The 19407-nt window shown below is 36.9% G+C and overlaps 1 protein-coding gene across 3 annotated transcripts in view; it reads left to right on the forward strand.

The window, feature by feature from the left end:
* Nucleotides 1-19407, forward strand: part of FCHSD2 (FCH and double SH3 domains 2) — a 266732-nt gene that overhangs the window by 219471 nt on the left and 27854 nt on the right. For all 3 annotated transcript variants that reach the window (XM_026518037.4, XM_057317025.1, XM_026518038.4), the window contains exons 11-12: nt 1840-1956; nt 10515-10619. In XM_026518037.4, the coding sequence (XP_026373822.1) occupies nt 1840-1956; nt 10515-10619 (222 nt within the window). The remainder of the gene's footprint in view (nt 1-1839; nt 1957-10514; nt 10620-19407) is intronic.

Here is a 19407-nt window from a genome sequence, read left to right on the forward strand (position 1 = left end):
TTCTCCATCAGTTGTCTCTTTTCTCATATATTCTGTTCCCAATAAGTTCATTCTGTTTGAGATCTGCCTTGATCTTTCAACATATCTTCAGTCTTGTTTCTGATGCATTCTTTGGGCTAGCAAGAACCTAGGAATTATTTGAAATTTTATTAATAATAACAAGATTTTGTTTCAAGTAATTTTCAGCTGGGTGTTTAGCATTAACAATTACCATTTATTGGATACTTAATTATATAGGTACTATAAGAGAATGTTAATAATATAAGCTCATTTTATCTTAACCCTTATGACATAGGCATTTTCACCAATTTTCAGATGTAACTAAGACTCAGATTAATAACATGCCCAAGATCATAAAGATAATAAAGGACATAGAGAGGATTAAAACTCAGTCTGCCTGACTTAAAAACCTATGTCCGGGCTCTTCAGAATACATGTTTCTGGCATTTCATTCATACATTAGATTCCTCTGGTTAATGTGGATTGCATTTGCAATCTGTATCCAGTGTTTAACATTTTAAACCCGACTTCTGAGAATGCATTACAATTTATATGCCTAGATCCTTTGACAGAGCAAAATATAATAATAGAGATGGTTCCCAGATTCCTAATAGCCCAAAGAATGGATCAGAATAATAAAATATAATTGTGAAATTGGTTAGATTTTGATTTTGATTCTTTTGCTCTATTTCAATGTGTTTATCATTATATAATCTAGCTTCAGCTGAAATGTCTGCATAGAGTAAAAGTTTTTGAACCTTGCCTATAATCCCCCAAACAGAAGTATTAAGTTTTTAATCCAGTCAAATTCTACTTTACCAATTTTGAGTTGTGTGGCCTTGCAAAAGTCAGTTTTCTAAGATCTTTCCATTGTAAAATTTTGCTTCTTTTTTGTATTAAAATCTTCTTGGGATAATTCATATTTAAGAAATTGTTTGCTTTCCCAATTACTAGATTCTTTTTTCATGGGTTCTTAAGAGTTTAGAGAAAATTAAAATAGTGGTTAAGAGCTCTGATTCTGGCATCAGACTTGTATAACTTAAAGTTGTAACATTTAATATCTGGTAGACACTAGAAATTTTACCTCTCTGAGCCTCAGTTTCCTTTTCTGTAAGATGGTTGTATAACTCATCTCATAAGGTTGTTATAAAAATTATGTGAAGCACTTTTAGAGTATTTTGTACAGTAGGGGTTAACTATTAATATTGCTAATTTAGATTTTGCAGGTTGTTCTTTGTGAAACAGAATAATGATATTTTAGGGCCAGAAGAAACCCTTACTGATCATTTAATCAAGCACCCCTCTCTTTCGTACAATATTAAAGTCCAGAGGAAGGGCAAAACCTAGTTTGAAGGTTTTTGGTGAATTGGTGATGGACCTGAAACTAAATTAAACCCAATATCTTTATGGACAGACAGGTTGTGTTGCTGTTATTGTATTGTTTTGTTCTCTTCACTTCTCTCCATTAATTCTTTTTTTAAATCCCATTGAAACGATTGAGTTGTTTCCATTTTACCCCTGTAACTATTTTAGTGTCATAGTAGGTTGGCATGAATACTTTTTTTTTCTTTGTTTAGCCAGCTTTTTTCACACGCAGAATGGATCAGTCCACAGTATTAGAGATGTAGCTCTAATATTAAGCAGTGTACATTGAAAAAAACCTGTGGCCTTTTATGGTTTCGTACCGTCCTGCTAATGTTCTGACATGAGACACTGCTTCCCACAGTAGTGGAGCCTGGCTTGTTTTGAGTGCTGTGAAGGCGCTCTGTCCCACCTACAAACAGTAGTGATTTCAGTAAGCATAACAATGTTTGGTCTCTGTCCTCTCTTATGTTGTAGAGCCGACAGTTAGAATCAGAAACTGGGACCACAGAGGAGCACAGTCTAAACAAGGAGGCTCGAAAATGGGCCACACGTGTGGCACGTGAGCACAAAAACATTGTTCACCAACAACGGGTAAGTGTAATAGAGAGTCTTAGGCTACATTTAGCTTAAGTCAAATGTCAAACCAATGTAAGGAGTTGAGTTTTATTAATGTGAAAAATATCCTTTATGTTTTTTCTGTAATTTCAACCACTCAGCAGTATGCTCTCACCTATCTACTTAGCTTGGAAATTCCTTAAGCCCTTCAAGCAGCAACACAGTAATTTATCTGTTTGCCATAAAATTTCCTAAGAAAAGCCAGTGATAGTGTATTACCGTCTTTCAGGTAGTAGAGGAGACATGCCTGTGTTGAATTAAGCCTTTAATGCCCTAGACAAATTTTTTGAAGACTTAATTGTAGATTCCATGAACGTGTATCTTCAGGGGGCACCTGGCTGGCTCAGTCAGTAGAGCATGAGACCCTTGATTTCAGGGTCGTGAGTTCAAGGCCCATATTGACCATAGAGTTTACTTAACAAAAAAGAGCTAAATAAAATTAAATTAAAATTTTAAAAAGTAAAATTAAACACCAGAAAATGTATCTTCAAGACTAAACTCTAAGCACAAGTTATCATAAATTTTTTCTAATTTCCATTTATTTATAACCTTTTCTTTACCTTCACATCCAACTTATTAAAAGAATTGTTAATATTTAATGTCTGTATTTCCTAATCTCACACTTATTTTTTAGCCCGTAGTATTTGGACTTTTCCTATGTTCCCTTCCCTCACACTTCATACAGACTACACTTGCCAAAATCAGGAGTGGTGTCTATGTCGCTAAATCCAAAATGGACACTTTTGTTTCTCAAAACCTCTTGGCAGTTTCACAATTGACAGCTCCCTTTGTGTTGAAACACTCTCTTTTCTAGTTATCCATGACTTAACATTGTCCTGGTTTTCCTTCATCCTCTCTGGCCATTCCTGTATTCTTTGATAGGTTCTTCTTTCTCCACCTCATATTTAAATATTTAAATTCTTTAGAGTTCTCTACTAGGCTATCTTTCCTTATTCTTTTTTTATTTTTTTTTTATTTTTTAAAGATTTTATTTTTATTTATTTGACAGAGACAGAGACAGCCAGCGAGAGAGGGAACACAAGCAGGGGGAGTGGGAGAGGAAGAAGCAGGCTCATAGCAGAGGAGCCTGATGTGGGGCTCGATCCCATAACGCCAGGATCACGCCCTGAGCCGAAGGCAGACGCTTAACCGCTGTGCCACCCGGGCGCCCCTATCTTTCCTTATTCTTTATTCTCATTATAGGCACTCTCAACCAGTGCCATCGTTTCACTTACCAAAAATCATAAATTAATATCGCCAACATTGGGCCTTTCTTCTGTGTAAACACATATCCTCTTGCCTGCTTTGACTTCTTTTTACTGTCTCATAGGGACCCTGAGTTCAATGTTCCACTAATCTAATGCTGCAAAACAAAACACCTCAAACTTAATGCCACAAAAAAGAGCATTTTTAATTGCCTCTTAGCACCCTGGAGATTGGATGGACTTAGCGTGTCACTTCTTGGGAGTCTCCCATGTGGTTACAGTCAGATAGTGACTGGTGCTAGAGTCACCTCACAGACTTCCCCACTGAAATGTCTGGTTCTTGGAACAGGCAGACTCGAACCACTGGGAACTAGAACAGCTGGAGCTCCTCATGCATCTCAGTCTCTCTGTGGTCTCTCCGTATGGTCTCCAGCACAGTGGCTTCAGCTTAGCTGTACTTCTTACATGGTAGCGCAGGGCCCCAAGGGGCTGAGTCCCAAGAATGAGCCAAGTAGGAGCTATGTTATTTTTTCTGGCCTAGCCTCAGAAATAACATGATATTACTTGTGTCATATTTTTGTTAACTGAGGCAGTCACAAAGGCCTGTTGTCCAGGTTCAGGGAGAGTGAACATAAACTCCATTTCTTGGTAGGGAGATAGCAAGGTTCTAGAAGAACATGTGGAGTGGGAAACACTGTAGTAACTTTTTTCAAAAATACAGTCTTCTACAGTCTGCCTTCTGGTTATAACAATTTATACCCCTCTTGCATGCAAAATAAAACTCCCCTCTTTACCCCAAATCCCCCAAAACCTGGTGTCAGACTCCAGTATAAATTTCGAAATCTGGTCATGTAAATGAGATTTCACGGACAGATAAGGCTTCTTGAGTGCAGTTCCTCTAACACAGTTTATCTCAAAGAATTTGTGAACTAGAGAGATAAGTTATCTGTCTACTATCTATCCAATAAATAGTGGTTAGATTAATTACTGCAGCTTTATACTTCAAAATGTAAAACACATAAAGAGATTTTGTTTCATTAAAATGCTTTACTGTATTTGAAAGTAATTGTTCAGGTATTTTAAAAAGTCTGCTTCCTCTCTCTGTTGTCAAGGCATATTGCGTCTTTCTGCTAGGAGATTTACAGGCAGATTTCAACAACTTTTCCATTTCTTAATAGCATGACCTACGATAGGCTTTAATCTAGTAAGGTATAATTTAAGCAACAAAATTAAGGGTTTTTTAAATCCTAAAACCAGTTCTGCTTTTGGCCATGATAAATTACCATGATAAATTGCCATGGGATCACACTTAAAAAACAATGAAATTAGTAGCCATATGACTTCTCAGGTTTTCTGCCTAAAGGCACTTTCTATATTGCAGTGCAGGGAGGGAGAACTTAAGCAGGGCACCACAGACTCACTGAGTTGAGATGACAGAGATCAGAGTTCAGAGTGGCTGAAGTGGCATGAATTTCAAGGCAAAGTACCAGACAGTATGGAGATGCAGAGGAAGAATTCTAAAGATTGACATAGGTCCCCCTTCATTCTGTTGCTGAATACTAAACCCCACATGCATATGATGAAATTCCACAATATGGAGTAGAGAATGACGGAGGAGATAAGCTGAAGAATTCCCAGAGGTCATATTATTTATTTATCAGAAAGAGAGAGCACAAGCCCAAGCGCACAAGCAGGGGGAACGGCAGACAGAGGGAGAAGCAGGCTCCCCACTGAGCAAGGAGCCTGATGCGGGATCATGACCTGAGCCAAAGGCAAATGCTTAACCAACTGAGCCACCCAGGCATCCCTGAGTGTTTTTGATTTTGACTTAAGTCAAAATCAAATGACTCTTGATTTTGACTTAGGTCATGATCTCAGTGTCATGAGATCAAGCCCCACATTGGGCTGCATGTTGGGTGTGGAGCTTGCTTAAGATTTTCTTCTTCTCCTTTCTCTCTCCCTGTCCCTCAGCCCCTCCCCCTCCCTCTCAAAAAAAATTGCATTAGAAAAACATAGTATTCACAATGTCAAGAGTCAGATTTGCTAAATATTAAAAGAAGCAAGAGAATATAACCCAAGACCAAAGGAAAAATCAATTAAAGCAGACCCATAAATGTCAAAGATGATGGAATTAGCAAATAAGGACTTTAGAACAGTAAATACGTTCAAGGATTTAAAAGAAAACAAACATGAACATATTGAAGAAAGAAAAGGAAAATATACAAAAGAACCAAGTGGAACTTAGAGAGCTGAAAATACAATATTTGAATTGAAAAATTCAATAGATTGGATGGCATCAAAAAAAGAACAATGAGCTTAAAAGTATAAATAGCAATAGAAACTGTCCAAACTGAAAGAGAGAAATAAAAGACTTTTTAAAAATGAACAGAACATCATTAATCTGTGTGGAATAATATGTGATCTAACAAGAAAGACACTTATTTGGAGACAGAAAGAGAGAAGAGTCAATTTCATAATCAATTTGTTTAAAAAGCAGTGATAATGATATAAGACTCAAAATATTTCTTCTAGGATCAGAAACAAGGCAAAGATGCTGCCTTTTGCCACTTTCTATTCATTATAATACTAGAATTTCTAGCCACAGCATTTAGGCAAGAAAAAGAATTAAAAGGCATCCAAATTGAAAAGAAAGATTTTTATTTATTTGAGAGACAGAGATAGCGACAAATAGCGAGAGAGAGCACACGAGCATGGAGGAGAGAGAGGAACAGGCTCCCCGCTGAGCAGGGAGCCCAATGTGGGGCTCAATCCCAGGACCCTGGGATCATGACCCAAGCCAAAGGCAGACACTTAATCAGCTGAGCCACCCAAGCACCCCTAATCAATTGCATTTTATACACTAACAATGTACAATGCAAAAAGGAAATTAAGAAAACAGTTCCATTTACAATACCATCAAAAAGAATAAAATAATTAGGAATAGACTTAACCAAGGAGGCAAATGATTTGTACACTAAAAACTATAAGACACTGATGAAAGGAATTAAATAAGATATAAATAAATGGAAAGACATCCTGTGTTTATGGAATGGAAGATAATATTAAGATGGCAGTACCAGCCAAAATGATTTACAAATTCAGTGCCATCCTTATCAAAATCCCAAAATATTTTTTTGCAGAAATAGAAAAACCCATCCTAAAATGCATATGGAATCTCCAGGAACCCTGGCTAGCCAAAACAGCCTTGAAAAAGAACAAAGTTGAAGGACTCATACTTTCTGACTTTAAAACTTATTGCAAAGCTACAGTATTCAAAACATTGTAGTATTGTCATGACAGACATGTAGACCAATGGAATAGAAGTTTATATTTTTATTTTATTTTTATTTTTTTAACATGGAGAACTGAAGGGGGGTTTTTTATTTTAATTCCAGTGTAGTTGATATACAATGTTATATTAGTTTCGGATTGAATCACAATATAGTGATTCAACAATTCTATACATTACTTATTGCTTATCATGGTAAGTGTACTCTTAATCCCCATCACCTGTTTCACCCATTTATAAAATACCTGTTATCTCTAAACTAATCCATTTATTCAGTGCAATCCATGCCAAACATCTAGTAGGAGTTTTTATAGAAATTGACAAAATGCCTCTAAAACATACATGGACATGCAAATGATCTAGAATAGCTAAAGCAATTTTGAAAAATAAGAATAAAATTGGAGGGGGGGGCTCCTGGGTAGCGCAGTCGTTAAAGTGTCTGCCTTAGGCTCAGGGCGTGATCCCGGAAACGGGATCGAGTCCCACATCGGGCTCCTCGCTGGGAGCCTGCTTCTTCCTCTCCCACTCCTCCTGCTGTGTTCCCTCTCTCGCTGGCTGTCTCTGTCAAATAAATAAATAAAATCTTTAAAAAAAAAAAAAAAGAATAAAATTGGAGGGCTGGGATACCTGGATGGCTCAGTCAGTTAAACTTCGGGCTTTGTGCTGAGCATGGAGCCTGCTTGGGATTCTCTCTTGCTCTCACTTCGTGTGCCCTGCCCCTGATGTGCATGTGCTCACTCTCTCTCTCTCTCTCAAAATAATAGTAAGTCTTTTTAAAAGAAATTGGAGGGCTGGGACACCTGGGTAGCTCAGTCAGTTAAGTGTCTGCCTTCAGCTCAGGTCATGATCCCAGGGTCCTGGCTCAGCAGGGAGTCCGCTTATTCTTCTCTCTCTGCCCCTCCCCCTCCGCTGTGCGCTCTCTCTCATTCTCTCTCTCAAATAAATAAGACCTTTAGAAAAAATGGAGGGCTTACTCTACCTCATTTCAAGACATAAAGCTATAGAAATCAAGATGTAGTATTGGTGTAAGAATGGACTTACAGATGAATGGAACAAAAAAAAGAGTCTAGAAATAGGCACACACATATAGAGTCCATTGATTTTTAACAAAGTTGTAACAAACTTATAAAATGCTAAATAAATTTTATTAAAAATGAATCCAGTTATATTTTAAGCACATGACTAATTAGGGTGCCAGGATGATTCAACACTAGAAAATTTATCAGTATAATAAAGTGCATTTACCAAATAAAGATGAAAAATTCTATGATTATCAAAAATCATATGATAAAATTCATTATCTCTTAGTGATTAAAAAATAAAAGTCACAGCCAGCAAGATAAAGAATGTTTCATTCTAACAAGGATTATCTTCCTAAAACTTAACAGCAAACATTATATTTGATGGTTGTGTCAGTTTTCTATATCTGCCATAACAAATTACTATGAACTCAGTAGCTTAAAACAGTACAAATTTTTTTATCTCACAGTTCTGTAGGTCAGACATCTGGATGGGCTTGGCTGATTTTACTGCTCAGGCTCTAACAAGGCTGAAATCAAGTTGTTTTAGCTAGCTAAGCTGGCCCCTGGGGTAGAATCTACTTCCAAGCTCTTTCAGGTTGTTGTCAGAATCTAGTTCCTAATAACTGTAGGACCTAGGTCCCTGCTTCCTTCCTGTCAGCTGGGGGCTGCCCTAATCTCCTAGAGGCTACTCTCTCTGATCCTTTTACATGGGCTCCTCCATCTCAGAGCCATCAGTGAAGCATTGAATCCTTCCCATGCTTGGAATCTCCCTGACTTCCTTTTTGGCCTCTCTCATCTCTTTCCAGTGAGAGAAAGTTCTCTGCTTATAAGGGGTCATATTGATTAGATTGAGCTGCTTCAGTAATCCAGGATAATCTCCCTATCTTAAGTTCCATAACTCTAATATATCTGTAAATTATATTTTGCATATAAACAGTTCCAGGATTAGGGTGTGGACCTCAGTCCTAGAGTTATTAGGAACTAGATTCTGACAACAACCTGAATGAGCTTGGAAGTGGGTTCTACCCCAGGGGCCAGCTTAGCTAGCTAAAACAACTTGATTTTGGCCTTGTTAGAGCCTGAGCAGTAAAATCAGCCAAGCCCATCCAGATGTCTGACCTACAGAACTGTGAGATAAAAAAATTTGTACTGTTTAAAGCTACTGAGTTCGTGGTAATTTGTTATGGCAGATATAGAAAATGAAGACAACCATCAGGTATAATTTTCATTTGAATATAAAATGTTCAAATATTAGGAAAAGGTACATCTGTTATTGTTTAGATGATATGCTTGTGTACCCCCCAAAATATGTGACCCAGCACTCAGATAGACATAACAATGGTTCAGTAAGGTGAATTGATCTAAGACTATATACAGCTTATAAAACAAAAGAACTTTAAAAAGTTAAGAGTAAGGGAATAGAATGAGAGCAAACATTTATAACATAAATAACAGAAAAAGGACTCATATTGAGAAAAGTATGTTTAATAAATAATAAAGGACAAAAACTAGAAAAATGAAGAGAGGCTAAAGATTGACAATAGCTAATGTTTGTGAGACACAGAAAAATATGCTCGCACACACTAGTAGAAGACTAGGTACAACTTTTGGGGGTCAATTTGGCAATGTCTATTTTTTAAATTTTTTCTTAAGGATTTATTTATTTTAGAGAATGAGAGAGTGTGGGCGGGGTGGGGAGGGGCTAAGATAAAGAAGGTCTCAAGCAGATTCCATGCTGAGTGGGGAGCCCAACCCGGGGCCCCATCTCACAACCCTGAGATCATGAGCTGAGCCGAAACCAAAAGTCGAATGCTTAACCAACTACACCACCCAGGTGCTCTTGGCAATGTCTATTTAAATTAAAATGTGCAATTCTATATTTTTATCTTAAATATTCTTATATGTGTTCAAAGAGTCATTAACTAGGTTGTTTGATACTATTTATAATATTGGGAAATTTGAAAACTCAAATAGCAGTAGAATAAGAGTAAATAAAAATGGTACAGCCAAACTCTTGCATCTGTGGATTAGAGAATGAAGTCAATTTATTTGTACAATTATAAAAAGGTCTCAGACATGTTCAGGGGATGATAGATCTCATTTTTTTAAAGATTTATTCATTTATTTTTAGAGAGAGAGAGAGCACAGCGGGAGGGGCAGAAAGAGAAACCCAAGCAGACTGAGCAGGGAGCCTCAGGGCGGGGCTCAGTCTCACAACCCTGAGGTCACGACCTGAGCCAAAACCAAGAGTCGGCTGCCTAACTGACTGTGCCACCCAGGCACCCCATCATTTTATTATTTTTTAAACGAAACTGTGCAAGCGTGTACAAATATGTAAGAAATAGTTCAGAAAAATACATGTAAATTGGTGGGACAGTAATTATCTTGGGGTGGGGGGACGCATAATAGGATGTGCAAATAGAGACTTTTTGCCATTTTTTATTAGTTGTTGTTTTACAACAGTGCTTTAGATTCATGTAATTTTTAAAAAGATTTTATGTATTTATGTATTTGAGAGAGAGAGTGAGCAGGAAAAGTAGGAGGGGCAAAGGGAGAGGGAGAAATCAGGCTCCCTGCTGAGCAAAGAGCCCATGTGCGGCTCCATCCCAGGACCCTGGGATCATGACCTGAGCTAAAGGCAGGTGCTTAACCGACCAGCCACCCAGGCGCCCCTATATTCATTTAATTTTTTAGAAATTGTAGGTATGCATCTCAAAACATGCAATCCAAATAAGGTTTGTAGATTGTGCCAATGTCAATTTCCTGATTTTTATATCGTATAGTTATATAAGTTGTTGCCATGGGGGGAAGGGGTAGGGGGCTTTCCGTACTACTTCTGCAACTTTGTATAATGGTATCCAGAGTGGTTTTTTTTTAACAATAAGTGAAAAAAATTAAAGGTTAAAAAAGGAATTGTGGCCACTCATCACTGAAGTCTATTAAATTACCTAACTAGTCAATTAAGCAAAAAAAGACAAAAAGAAAAAACAGTCATCATTTTCCTGTTTTCTTTAATAGGTTCTAGATGATCTGGAATGTCACGGAGTTGCAGTGTCAGAGCAAAGCCGAGCAGAGCTGGAACAGAAAATAGATGAAGCTAGAGAAAATATTCGTAAAGCAGAGGTGAGGTGGCAGCTAACTGTGGCATTTTGCCCAGCTCCCACAACATCATAGCTATGATATATACCTTCAGAATTCAGTTTCCATACACTGGTTAATTTGAAGATGACTCAGCATCTTTATCTGTGTCCAGAGTGTTATTTTGAGTACCTGGTTCGTACAAGATAGGACACATAACAAAAAGACACTGAACCTGTTATCTGAAGAGTTTATAATCAAGAAAAGTTAACAGAAGAATTATACCATGATAAAGATACTAATTTTAAAGTTTTCACAAGGTACATAATAAATCAGATATATATATGTTCAGAGCCTTGAAAAGTCTTTCCTGATAATGGAAGGTTCACTGGTCCAGGGGCCATAAGCTGATGTTTTAAAGAGAGAGACTTGGTTAAGCAGACAAGGCAAAAAACGTTACAACAGTGAATTTTAATATTTTGATGAGGGGTCAAGGAACCCTTTGAGGATTGTGTATGAAAGTGTGAAACCCTCTCTCCCACAAAAAAAAAAAAAAAAACCCGCATTTTTGTGTACAATGTCCAGAAGTTCATGTACCCTAGAGTAATATTCCTTGACCTAGAGAAAGAGAGATTGAGATGGAAAGAAAGAAGTTATTTGCAAAGGAGGAAGACCTAGGATACAATTTGGCACTTGGATTTGTTTAGAGTGGAGTTTTTTTGTGAGGAAATGTGGTAGGAAGTAAGCAAAATAATTGTGGTTAGGACCAGTTCATGGATGACCTGTGCACACTTGTGTATGCAGATCTACCCAATGCAACATGTTGAAGGGATGTAGAAAATAGACATTTTAGAAAGACTGAAAATCTTTCTAGACCTCAAGGAGACTTCTAGACCTCAAGGAGAATATGTTCCTGTTAGGAAGGCATTAGGAGTGCCAAAGACAACTAAGACTGTAGAACAGAAATGCCAAGGAGTGGTCCACACAAGTATACTTAATACTTTAAGGAACCCAGAGGACACAGAGACCACTGTGGGAGTTGTTAGGGCAGGTAACACAGAAGAGGTAGAATTTGAGGTGGGTGTTGTCAGATGAGTAGTATTTAATTAAAGAAAAAGGGACAGCACAAGATTTTTGCTATGCAATGTCCAGAGGCATAACTGGAACCAAAAGAAGAAGGTAGGAAGGAGGCAGATTTGAGCCTGGCATTGGGAAATGCTCTGTACCACTCATTTGCCCGATGAGAGAATAAGCTCCCCTGGGACACAGTGTAGCACTGTAAGTGTGCAAGATACTGCCAGGGGCTCTCCACAAGGAGTTCTTGCATTGGTTGAAGGTTAATCTAAACCAGTGATTTTCATATATCCCCTCAGGACTCAAGGTTTTGAGGAAGTGTTTTAGTGGTTGCTTGAGGGGGAAGGGGGTGGTGAGGGGAGAGGCAGCTTAGGCAAACATAGGGAATATGAGCATGTTTTTGGCACAACCCCGCAGAAGTGATCTGAACCAGAAAGGCTTCCCATCTGCCTGGTGTAGAGAAACCCCAGTAAACTCAACTTGCCTTTGTTCCTGGCACATGATCCATGGCCTCCATAATGAAGAGGGCAGGGTGTACAATAAATAGCCATTTTCCACTCTGAATTCAGGGTCACGGCTAAACCACTACCCTAGTGTACTGGCCAAGTACTGTTGGCAGGCCCTTGCCTGGTCTGAGAGACACTGGCTTGTGTATAAGACTTTCTCCTGCTGTTTGTTTCTCCATCCAGCAGGAGAGTGAAGCCAGTTTCAGAGCCTTGGTGGAACAGGACAAGTCTCAGAAGTTTTCTGAAGGGTGTGTTCTCTCTTGTATTTTCCATTTCCAGACTCCCTCCATGGTGTCACTGTCTGGTACCATCGCTCCACCAAACCCCCAGTAGTGGCAGTAGTAGGTATCAGTCACACAAAGTCTGCATTTAGGCTGAATGACCTGTTATTTCCATGAGTGTGCTAAACAGTCCTGTGTTTGTTAGCTTAAAGCTAAAAATATGAAGTGAGATTCCCACAACAGAATGTCTCATTTCTCCTAATACCAGTATTTAAGTCTGCATTCTCAAAGATAATTTTCTTACCAAAAATACAGAATATGCTAAAAACCATGATGCTGGGTCCATTATCTCAGCTTTAAAAATCTATGAAATACAGTTAATCCTACCGCTATCTTAAAATGATCATTCACTTGATTTTCACCTATCAGATATAAAGAATAGCCCAGCTAAAATTAGATGGCAAGTATGTGAGTATAGTATTGGGGTAGTACTTACCACACAGTCATAATGACATTTTTGAAGACTTGACCACAAGAGCCTTCAGAAGTACTGACATTAGTAGTTTCTGTAGATTCCTTTTTTCTTTCCTTCGCTTGTATATCATTTGCATTGGATTTTCTCTTTCCACTCAATAGTTAATTACTTAATTATACATACCTAATCAAAAGGAAAAAAGCTGGTTAAAGTTCCATTATCTCCTTCATGTTTGGTTTTTAACTCCTACCAACATGAATGTTACTCTCCCTTACTGGTTAATCTACTTTATCCAGTTTTCTATATTGTGTTTCCATTCAGTGTTGCTAATTAGAATAAAAACCTTTGTGATGCTCAGTAGTAAACTTTTTCCAAACATAAGAAATCAAAAATATAAATGGCCTGTGCTTTTCCAAAGCATAGTGATTGATTAATTAATTGTTGGCTGGTTAATGTGGCACAAATTCACTAATCGATTAGTTTAACACATACTTAATGAATACCTGCCATGTGCCAGATACTGATGGATATTCTACACATACAGTGATGCATAAACTATTGTTATATTTTTAGGATCCCTATGATTGTCACAAAAATCTTCGTATTAGATGTGGTACTGTTTGCAGCCCCTGACAAAGGCAAGAATTAAAATAACGCAATAGCTACTTAAGTTAAACTTTGTTAATAACAGTCTTCTTAACCTGGTATTTAGGTATTTGAATTTTTTGAAATGCCTTTTGTCACAAAGACACACACTTTCTTCATCTGACTTACCATTCCTATTTTAAAAGTAGCTTGCCAGAAGACCAAGAATTTTAAATACCATCTTTTTGGAAGCTCTACATGCCTTACATTGTTCCAAAACACAATTATTTTTTGCATGCTTAAATTTTTCCTTTTATTTGGATTGAGGGCAGTTCTCTTTTTTTTGACAGTGAGGAGACACAAAGAGGAGAAAGTTAATGTAAGAAGTCAAAGATACCCAGAAATTTTTAGTAACTGATGTTTGGTGTGAGGTCTGCAGAAGGAACTATAGACTATATGATTTTTTCTTTAAGATATTAACTATATTTTTTAATCTGAATTGAATGTACATTTGAAAGCCAAAGTACATTAACATAGTCAATTAACAAAACCAAAAAAAAATCAATTATTATGTATATAAACACATTTTCATAGATAATATTTTCTCTTAAATTATCATCCTATAAGGTTCTATTGTACACCCAGAATTCAAAATTATGTCATCCTTGTACCTCAGTGACTCAAAAAATGGTAATTAATACCCTTGCCAGCATGTGATAGGAGAAACCTAAAACTTTCATTTGCATAAAATATGAGGCCTCGTCACTTCAAGATTAAGGAAATGCTAAGGATGAGCCTGCTATAAAAACAGAATTTCCAGTCATTTCTATGCAGATTTACATTACCTCTGGGCCTGTCATTGCAGGTTTTCACTGTACTCATGTAACATAATATGTCAGCAGACTTTATGACTCATCACTTTCTTCGTTTTTATTGTGAAAAGTTTCAACCATATATAAAAGATGAAGCGTAAATACATATTTCTCAATATGCTAAATTCAACGATTAATATTTTGCAATATTGGCTTTATATGTTTATTTCTGTTCTGTAAAATAGAAGTTAAAGCTAGAGGCCTGATTCGAATGAGTATTTTAGGCAAGAATACGTCACAGGTGATGCTGTGTTTTTCATCACAGAATGTTTCTATCGAGGTGCCTCTCTACTAATGTTGCTAGTAGTCGTCACTTAATTAGATGGTGCTACCAGGTCTTTTTGAAGTTCCTTTTTTTGTACTTGCAACTAGCAAGTACTAGTCACCTCCAGTAGTGGCAAATGGGTATTTTTCGCTCTTAATGTGAGTAGCATTATGATGTCATGGAATTTGAAAAATCAGCTCTATCAAAGTGTAATATACAAACAATAAAATGTAACCATTTCGAGTGAACAGTTTGGTGAGCTTGGACAAATGCATCTCTCTAAATAATTCAGCACCACAGTCAAGATATTAAAAATTTCTGTCATCCCCCCAAAATTCTCTTGTGGCCAGGCAACAGCTGATCTGCTTTCTGTCGTATAGGGTAGTTCAGCTTCAACAATATGAATATGAGATGACTCGATATTGTCCTGCGCATCACATGCAAAGATCACCCCTCACGTTTTTATCCAGCCTTACTTTTTGTCTTAAGCTCAGTTCGATGAGCAACTCTGTATTCAAGCTCACTGATATTTGATTCTGTAGTGTGTAATCTGGTAAGGCCATCCTGTGAATTTTTATTTCAGATATTACAGTTTCAGTTCTATAAGTTCTGTTTGGTTCTTTATATTCCCAGTTCATGCCTATTTATCTTCATGTTTTCCTTTAAATCCTTAAGTGTATTTATAATAATGACTTTAAGTCCTTGTCTGCTCATTCCATCATATCTGTGATTTCTGTTTGTCTTTCTTATTAATTTTTTCCTTTAGTTATGGCCCATGTTTGTCTGCTTTTCAAACACCTGGTAGAAATTGTGAGCGTTTGATTATTGAATGTCCTAGATTCTCCTTTCTTCTTAGAGACTATTGAGTTTTGTTCCGACAGCCGGTTCATTGCAGATCAGTTTGGTCCTTTGGAGGTTTGTTTTTAAGCTTTGTTTGGGTTGGTTTAGAATAGCCTTTCCAGTAGGGCAAATTCAGCCCTATTACCAGTGCATTTCCTTTCTGTAGTTTCTTGTTATGCGATAAGGATCCAACAAGGGTTTTCAATCTGGCGGGATAAAATTGTAATATCTTTCAGCCCTGTACAAGCTCTGGGAATTTCTCAGTTCACAGCTCTGTGGTTAGTTGTTTTTTCCTTTGCTTTTCCTCATGGAGTCCCACCTTATATATTCTCAATTTATTATGGATTTCTATTAATTTAATGTATTTTCCATTACAGATGGCCTCTTTTAAGCCCCATAGTGTCTAAATTTGTCCAGTGAGAGTCCCATTTAGGCTTCCATGTCCTTTTGACATTATTCCCATTAGTCCTTGAACAGTTTCTTGCTTGCTATCACAGACTCACCTTGTATTTTCCCTGAATCAGACTTAGAATTATCCATTTCTCCAAGGAGCTCTGATTTCTTTTAATAGAGGATAATATTTAGACACCAAGGTCTAGAATGTGAAGGTGCTTATTGTAATGGGTGTGATTTATGTCTTGGCCCTTTCTTTGTTTTTGGAGCCAGGAATTTATTATTTTTTTTAAATCATGAGTGCTTGTTGATGTTATCAATTAAAATTTAAAATTGGAAGGATTTTGTTGAACTTCTTTGATTTTATATTTATCTTTTTTCTCTTATATTGAAAATCCTGGTTCCTAATAATATTATCATAATATTTTATTTGTTTTGTTCTGCAGTATATTAAAGTTTCAGAATTATAGTGGAAATATTATTAATGGTAAGCTATTGAGAAATTTAAGATTTCTTTGCAGTTCATTTTGAATGTAGACTATTTCCACAAGGGTTTCTGCTTCCGGTAGTAAGGAACTAGCTCATATTAGACTAATCCTCCTTTAGATAAGTTATTAACCTGAGGTAAAAATATTTAAAATAACTACTTAATAGAACTGGAAGATATCCAAGCCATGTAAAAAGTAGGAAGGAATAGGCCCTTAAAAGAAAGGGACCGTACTTGGTGATATTTACATTAAATAGCTCTTTGCAAGGGCCTACACGACTAGAAATCAAGCACAGAGGCTTCGTCTTAACTGACTTGAGGGTGGGTGGACGTCAGGGAGCCCTCAAGTTTGCATATATGTCAATAACCTCCAAATCCTCAGTCAAACCTGAATACATTTGTGGAGCAGAAACTCCCAGGAGCTTGACAGGAAACAGTAGCTGGAAAGCAAAATAACTGAGCCGAAATTTTAGCTGTTGCTCACCACGGGGAGTAACACTAACCATTAAAATGTTGGAGTGGTTATAGTAATATTAGACAAACTAAACTACGAGACAAGAAATATCAAAAAGGATAATTTATAATGATCAAAAATAAGGTCGCCGTCATCTACTCCATCAAGAAGACACAACAATTCTGGATGTGTATGTAGCTAATAATAGAGCTACTAAATACATGAAGCAAAGCTGACAGAACTGAAAGAAGAACTAGACAGATCTGTAGTGGTAGTTGGAGATTTCAACATTCCTTTCAGTAATTAGAACAAGGGGCTAGAAAGTCAGCAAGGATTCAGAAGACTTGAACAACACTGTCAGCCAACTTTACCTGATTGGCATCTATAGAACACTCCACCCCAGAAGCGTAGAGTACTTGTTCTTTTAAAGTACACACCGAATGTTCAGCAAGACCATATACTAGACCATAAACCAGTGTCGGTTAGTTTAAAAGTATTGCTGTCACTCAGAGTATGTTCTTTGACCCATCAGAATTAAATTAAAAATCAATAACAGATACCTGGATAATCCCCAGATATTTGGAAATTAAATTATTTAAACACAATAATCTGTGGCTGCCTTAGAACACACACACCCAACTTTATGGCAAAAACGATTTATTATCTCTCACCATTCTGGGTGTCGACTGTGCATTTCTTTTGCAGGTTTTTCCTGAGATTACTCGAGTTACATTCATCCAGCGGGTCTGCTAGAGGGCTGGGCCTTTTTTCCAAATGGTCTTTCATCCTCAAATATGCCATACTAGGCTTCCTGACATGGTGGAGACACATTCCCAGAAATCAGGCTTAATTGTACTTAATCAGATCTCTTCTGGCATCAAAATTTTGCATGTGGTCCATCAAAGCAGGTCACGTGGATAAGCCCAGAATCAGTGTGGGAGGGGACTACATGGATAGCAGGAGGCATGATTCATTGGCAATAACAATTTACCAAAATCGGTAGGACCTTGTTAAATCATTTTTCTCATCTATAAAATAGAGTTTATGATATCCATCCCCAGAATTGTTGTGTGGATTAAATGAAATAGTATAATCATATAGTTCCTAGTACATGAGATAAAAGTTGTTTGGAGTAGTTTTTTTTAAGATACCAAAGGTAATTTAGAGTGGCAGATACTATCATCTACTTTTATTCATTTCCTGCGTATGCCAGGCACTGTCCTAAATAGTAGGGTTCCAACAGACACAGTCCTTATCCTTAGAGAAATGGTATTTTGAAGGTAAATTAACTAAGCCCAGAATGGATTTACAGGCTGTAATGACTGTCAAAAAGCTTCATAAACTCAGCTGTGGCTTGACATTTGGGTATGCTTACGTTAAACTTTATATTAAGATTGGTTAATTGACGTTGTTAATACACCAAGATTACGTATTCTGAAAGATCTGGCTTTCAAAAATCATTTTCAATAGTTCTATCTCTTTATAAATTCTAAAGTGATTTGGTCAGGTAGTATCTGGGATACAATCAAGTTACTGAGACCAATGCTCTGCATATTTTAATCAACCAGCAAATCTTCAAAATTCATTTGAAGACCCTGGAAAATTCTTCTTTTAAATAGTTGATACAATATCAACAGTTGGGACTCTGAAGGAAAAATAGCTATGATTATTCTGGAACTGCAATCTAAAAATCTTAAGTTTGCAAATGTCATGTTCATCAGTTGTTTGGTAAAGTAGTGACAAAAATATATCTTATGAAAACAAAATTACTTGGTATTGAAAAAATAGAATATATTGATATTTTTCTCCCTCCCTCTCACTCTTGCTCTCACTTTTTGTTTGTCGTTTCTCTGCTTCTGCATTTAAATGACTTAGATTTTTGATTTCCAGGAAAGAGTTTGTTGGTCACTCTTCCCTTCTTAAACATTTGATTGCCCATATTAGTTCAAAATGCATACTAGAATGGTGCAGAGACAACTGGATATTTACATGCAAAAGAATGAAGTTGGGCCCCTACCTCATACCATATACAAAAATTAACTTAAAATGATCAAACACCTAAATGTAACAGCAAAATCTATAAAGCAATCACAAGACACCATAGGAGTAAATCTTTGCGACCTTGGATTAATTACTTAGATATGAAACCAAAAGCCCAAGCAACAAAAGAAAAAAAAATAGATACATTGGATTTTATCAAAATTAAAAACTTTCTTGCTTCAAAAGATACCATCAAGAAAGTGAAAGACAACCCACAGGATGGGAAAACATATCTGCAAATCATGTATCTGATGAGAGATTTTATCTAGAATACAGAAAAACTCTTACAATAAAGACAAAAAGAACAATAAAAAGAAAACCCTTTTTAAAAATGAGCAAAGGATCTGAATACATGTTTCTCTGAGAAGATACACAGATGACCAAGAAGTACATGAAAAGATGTTTCACATCATTAGTCATCAAGGAAATACAAATCAGTACTGCAATGAGATACAACTTGACACCCACTAAGAGGGCTAGAATCGAAAAGGCAGACATTAACAAGTATTTTTCAGGATGTGGAGAAATGTTAACCCTCTTACCCTACTGGTGGGATTGTCAAATGAAGAAAACAGTCTGGCATTTCCCCAAATGGTTAAACAGAGCATTATTTTATGACCA

Source organism: Ursus arctos, unplaced genomic scaffold (assembly GCF_023065955.2).
Source record: "Ursus arctos isolate Adak ecotype North America unplaced genomic scaffold, UrsArc2.0 scaffold_22, whole genome shotgun sequence".
Taxonomy (NCBI): Eukaryota; Metazoa; Chordata; class Mammalia; order Carnivora; family Ursidae; genus Ursus; species Ursus arctos.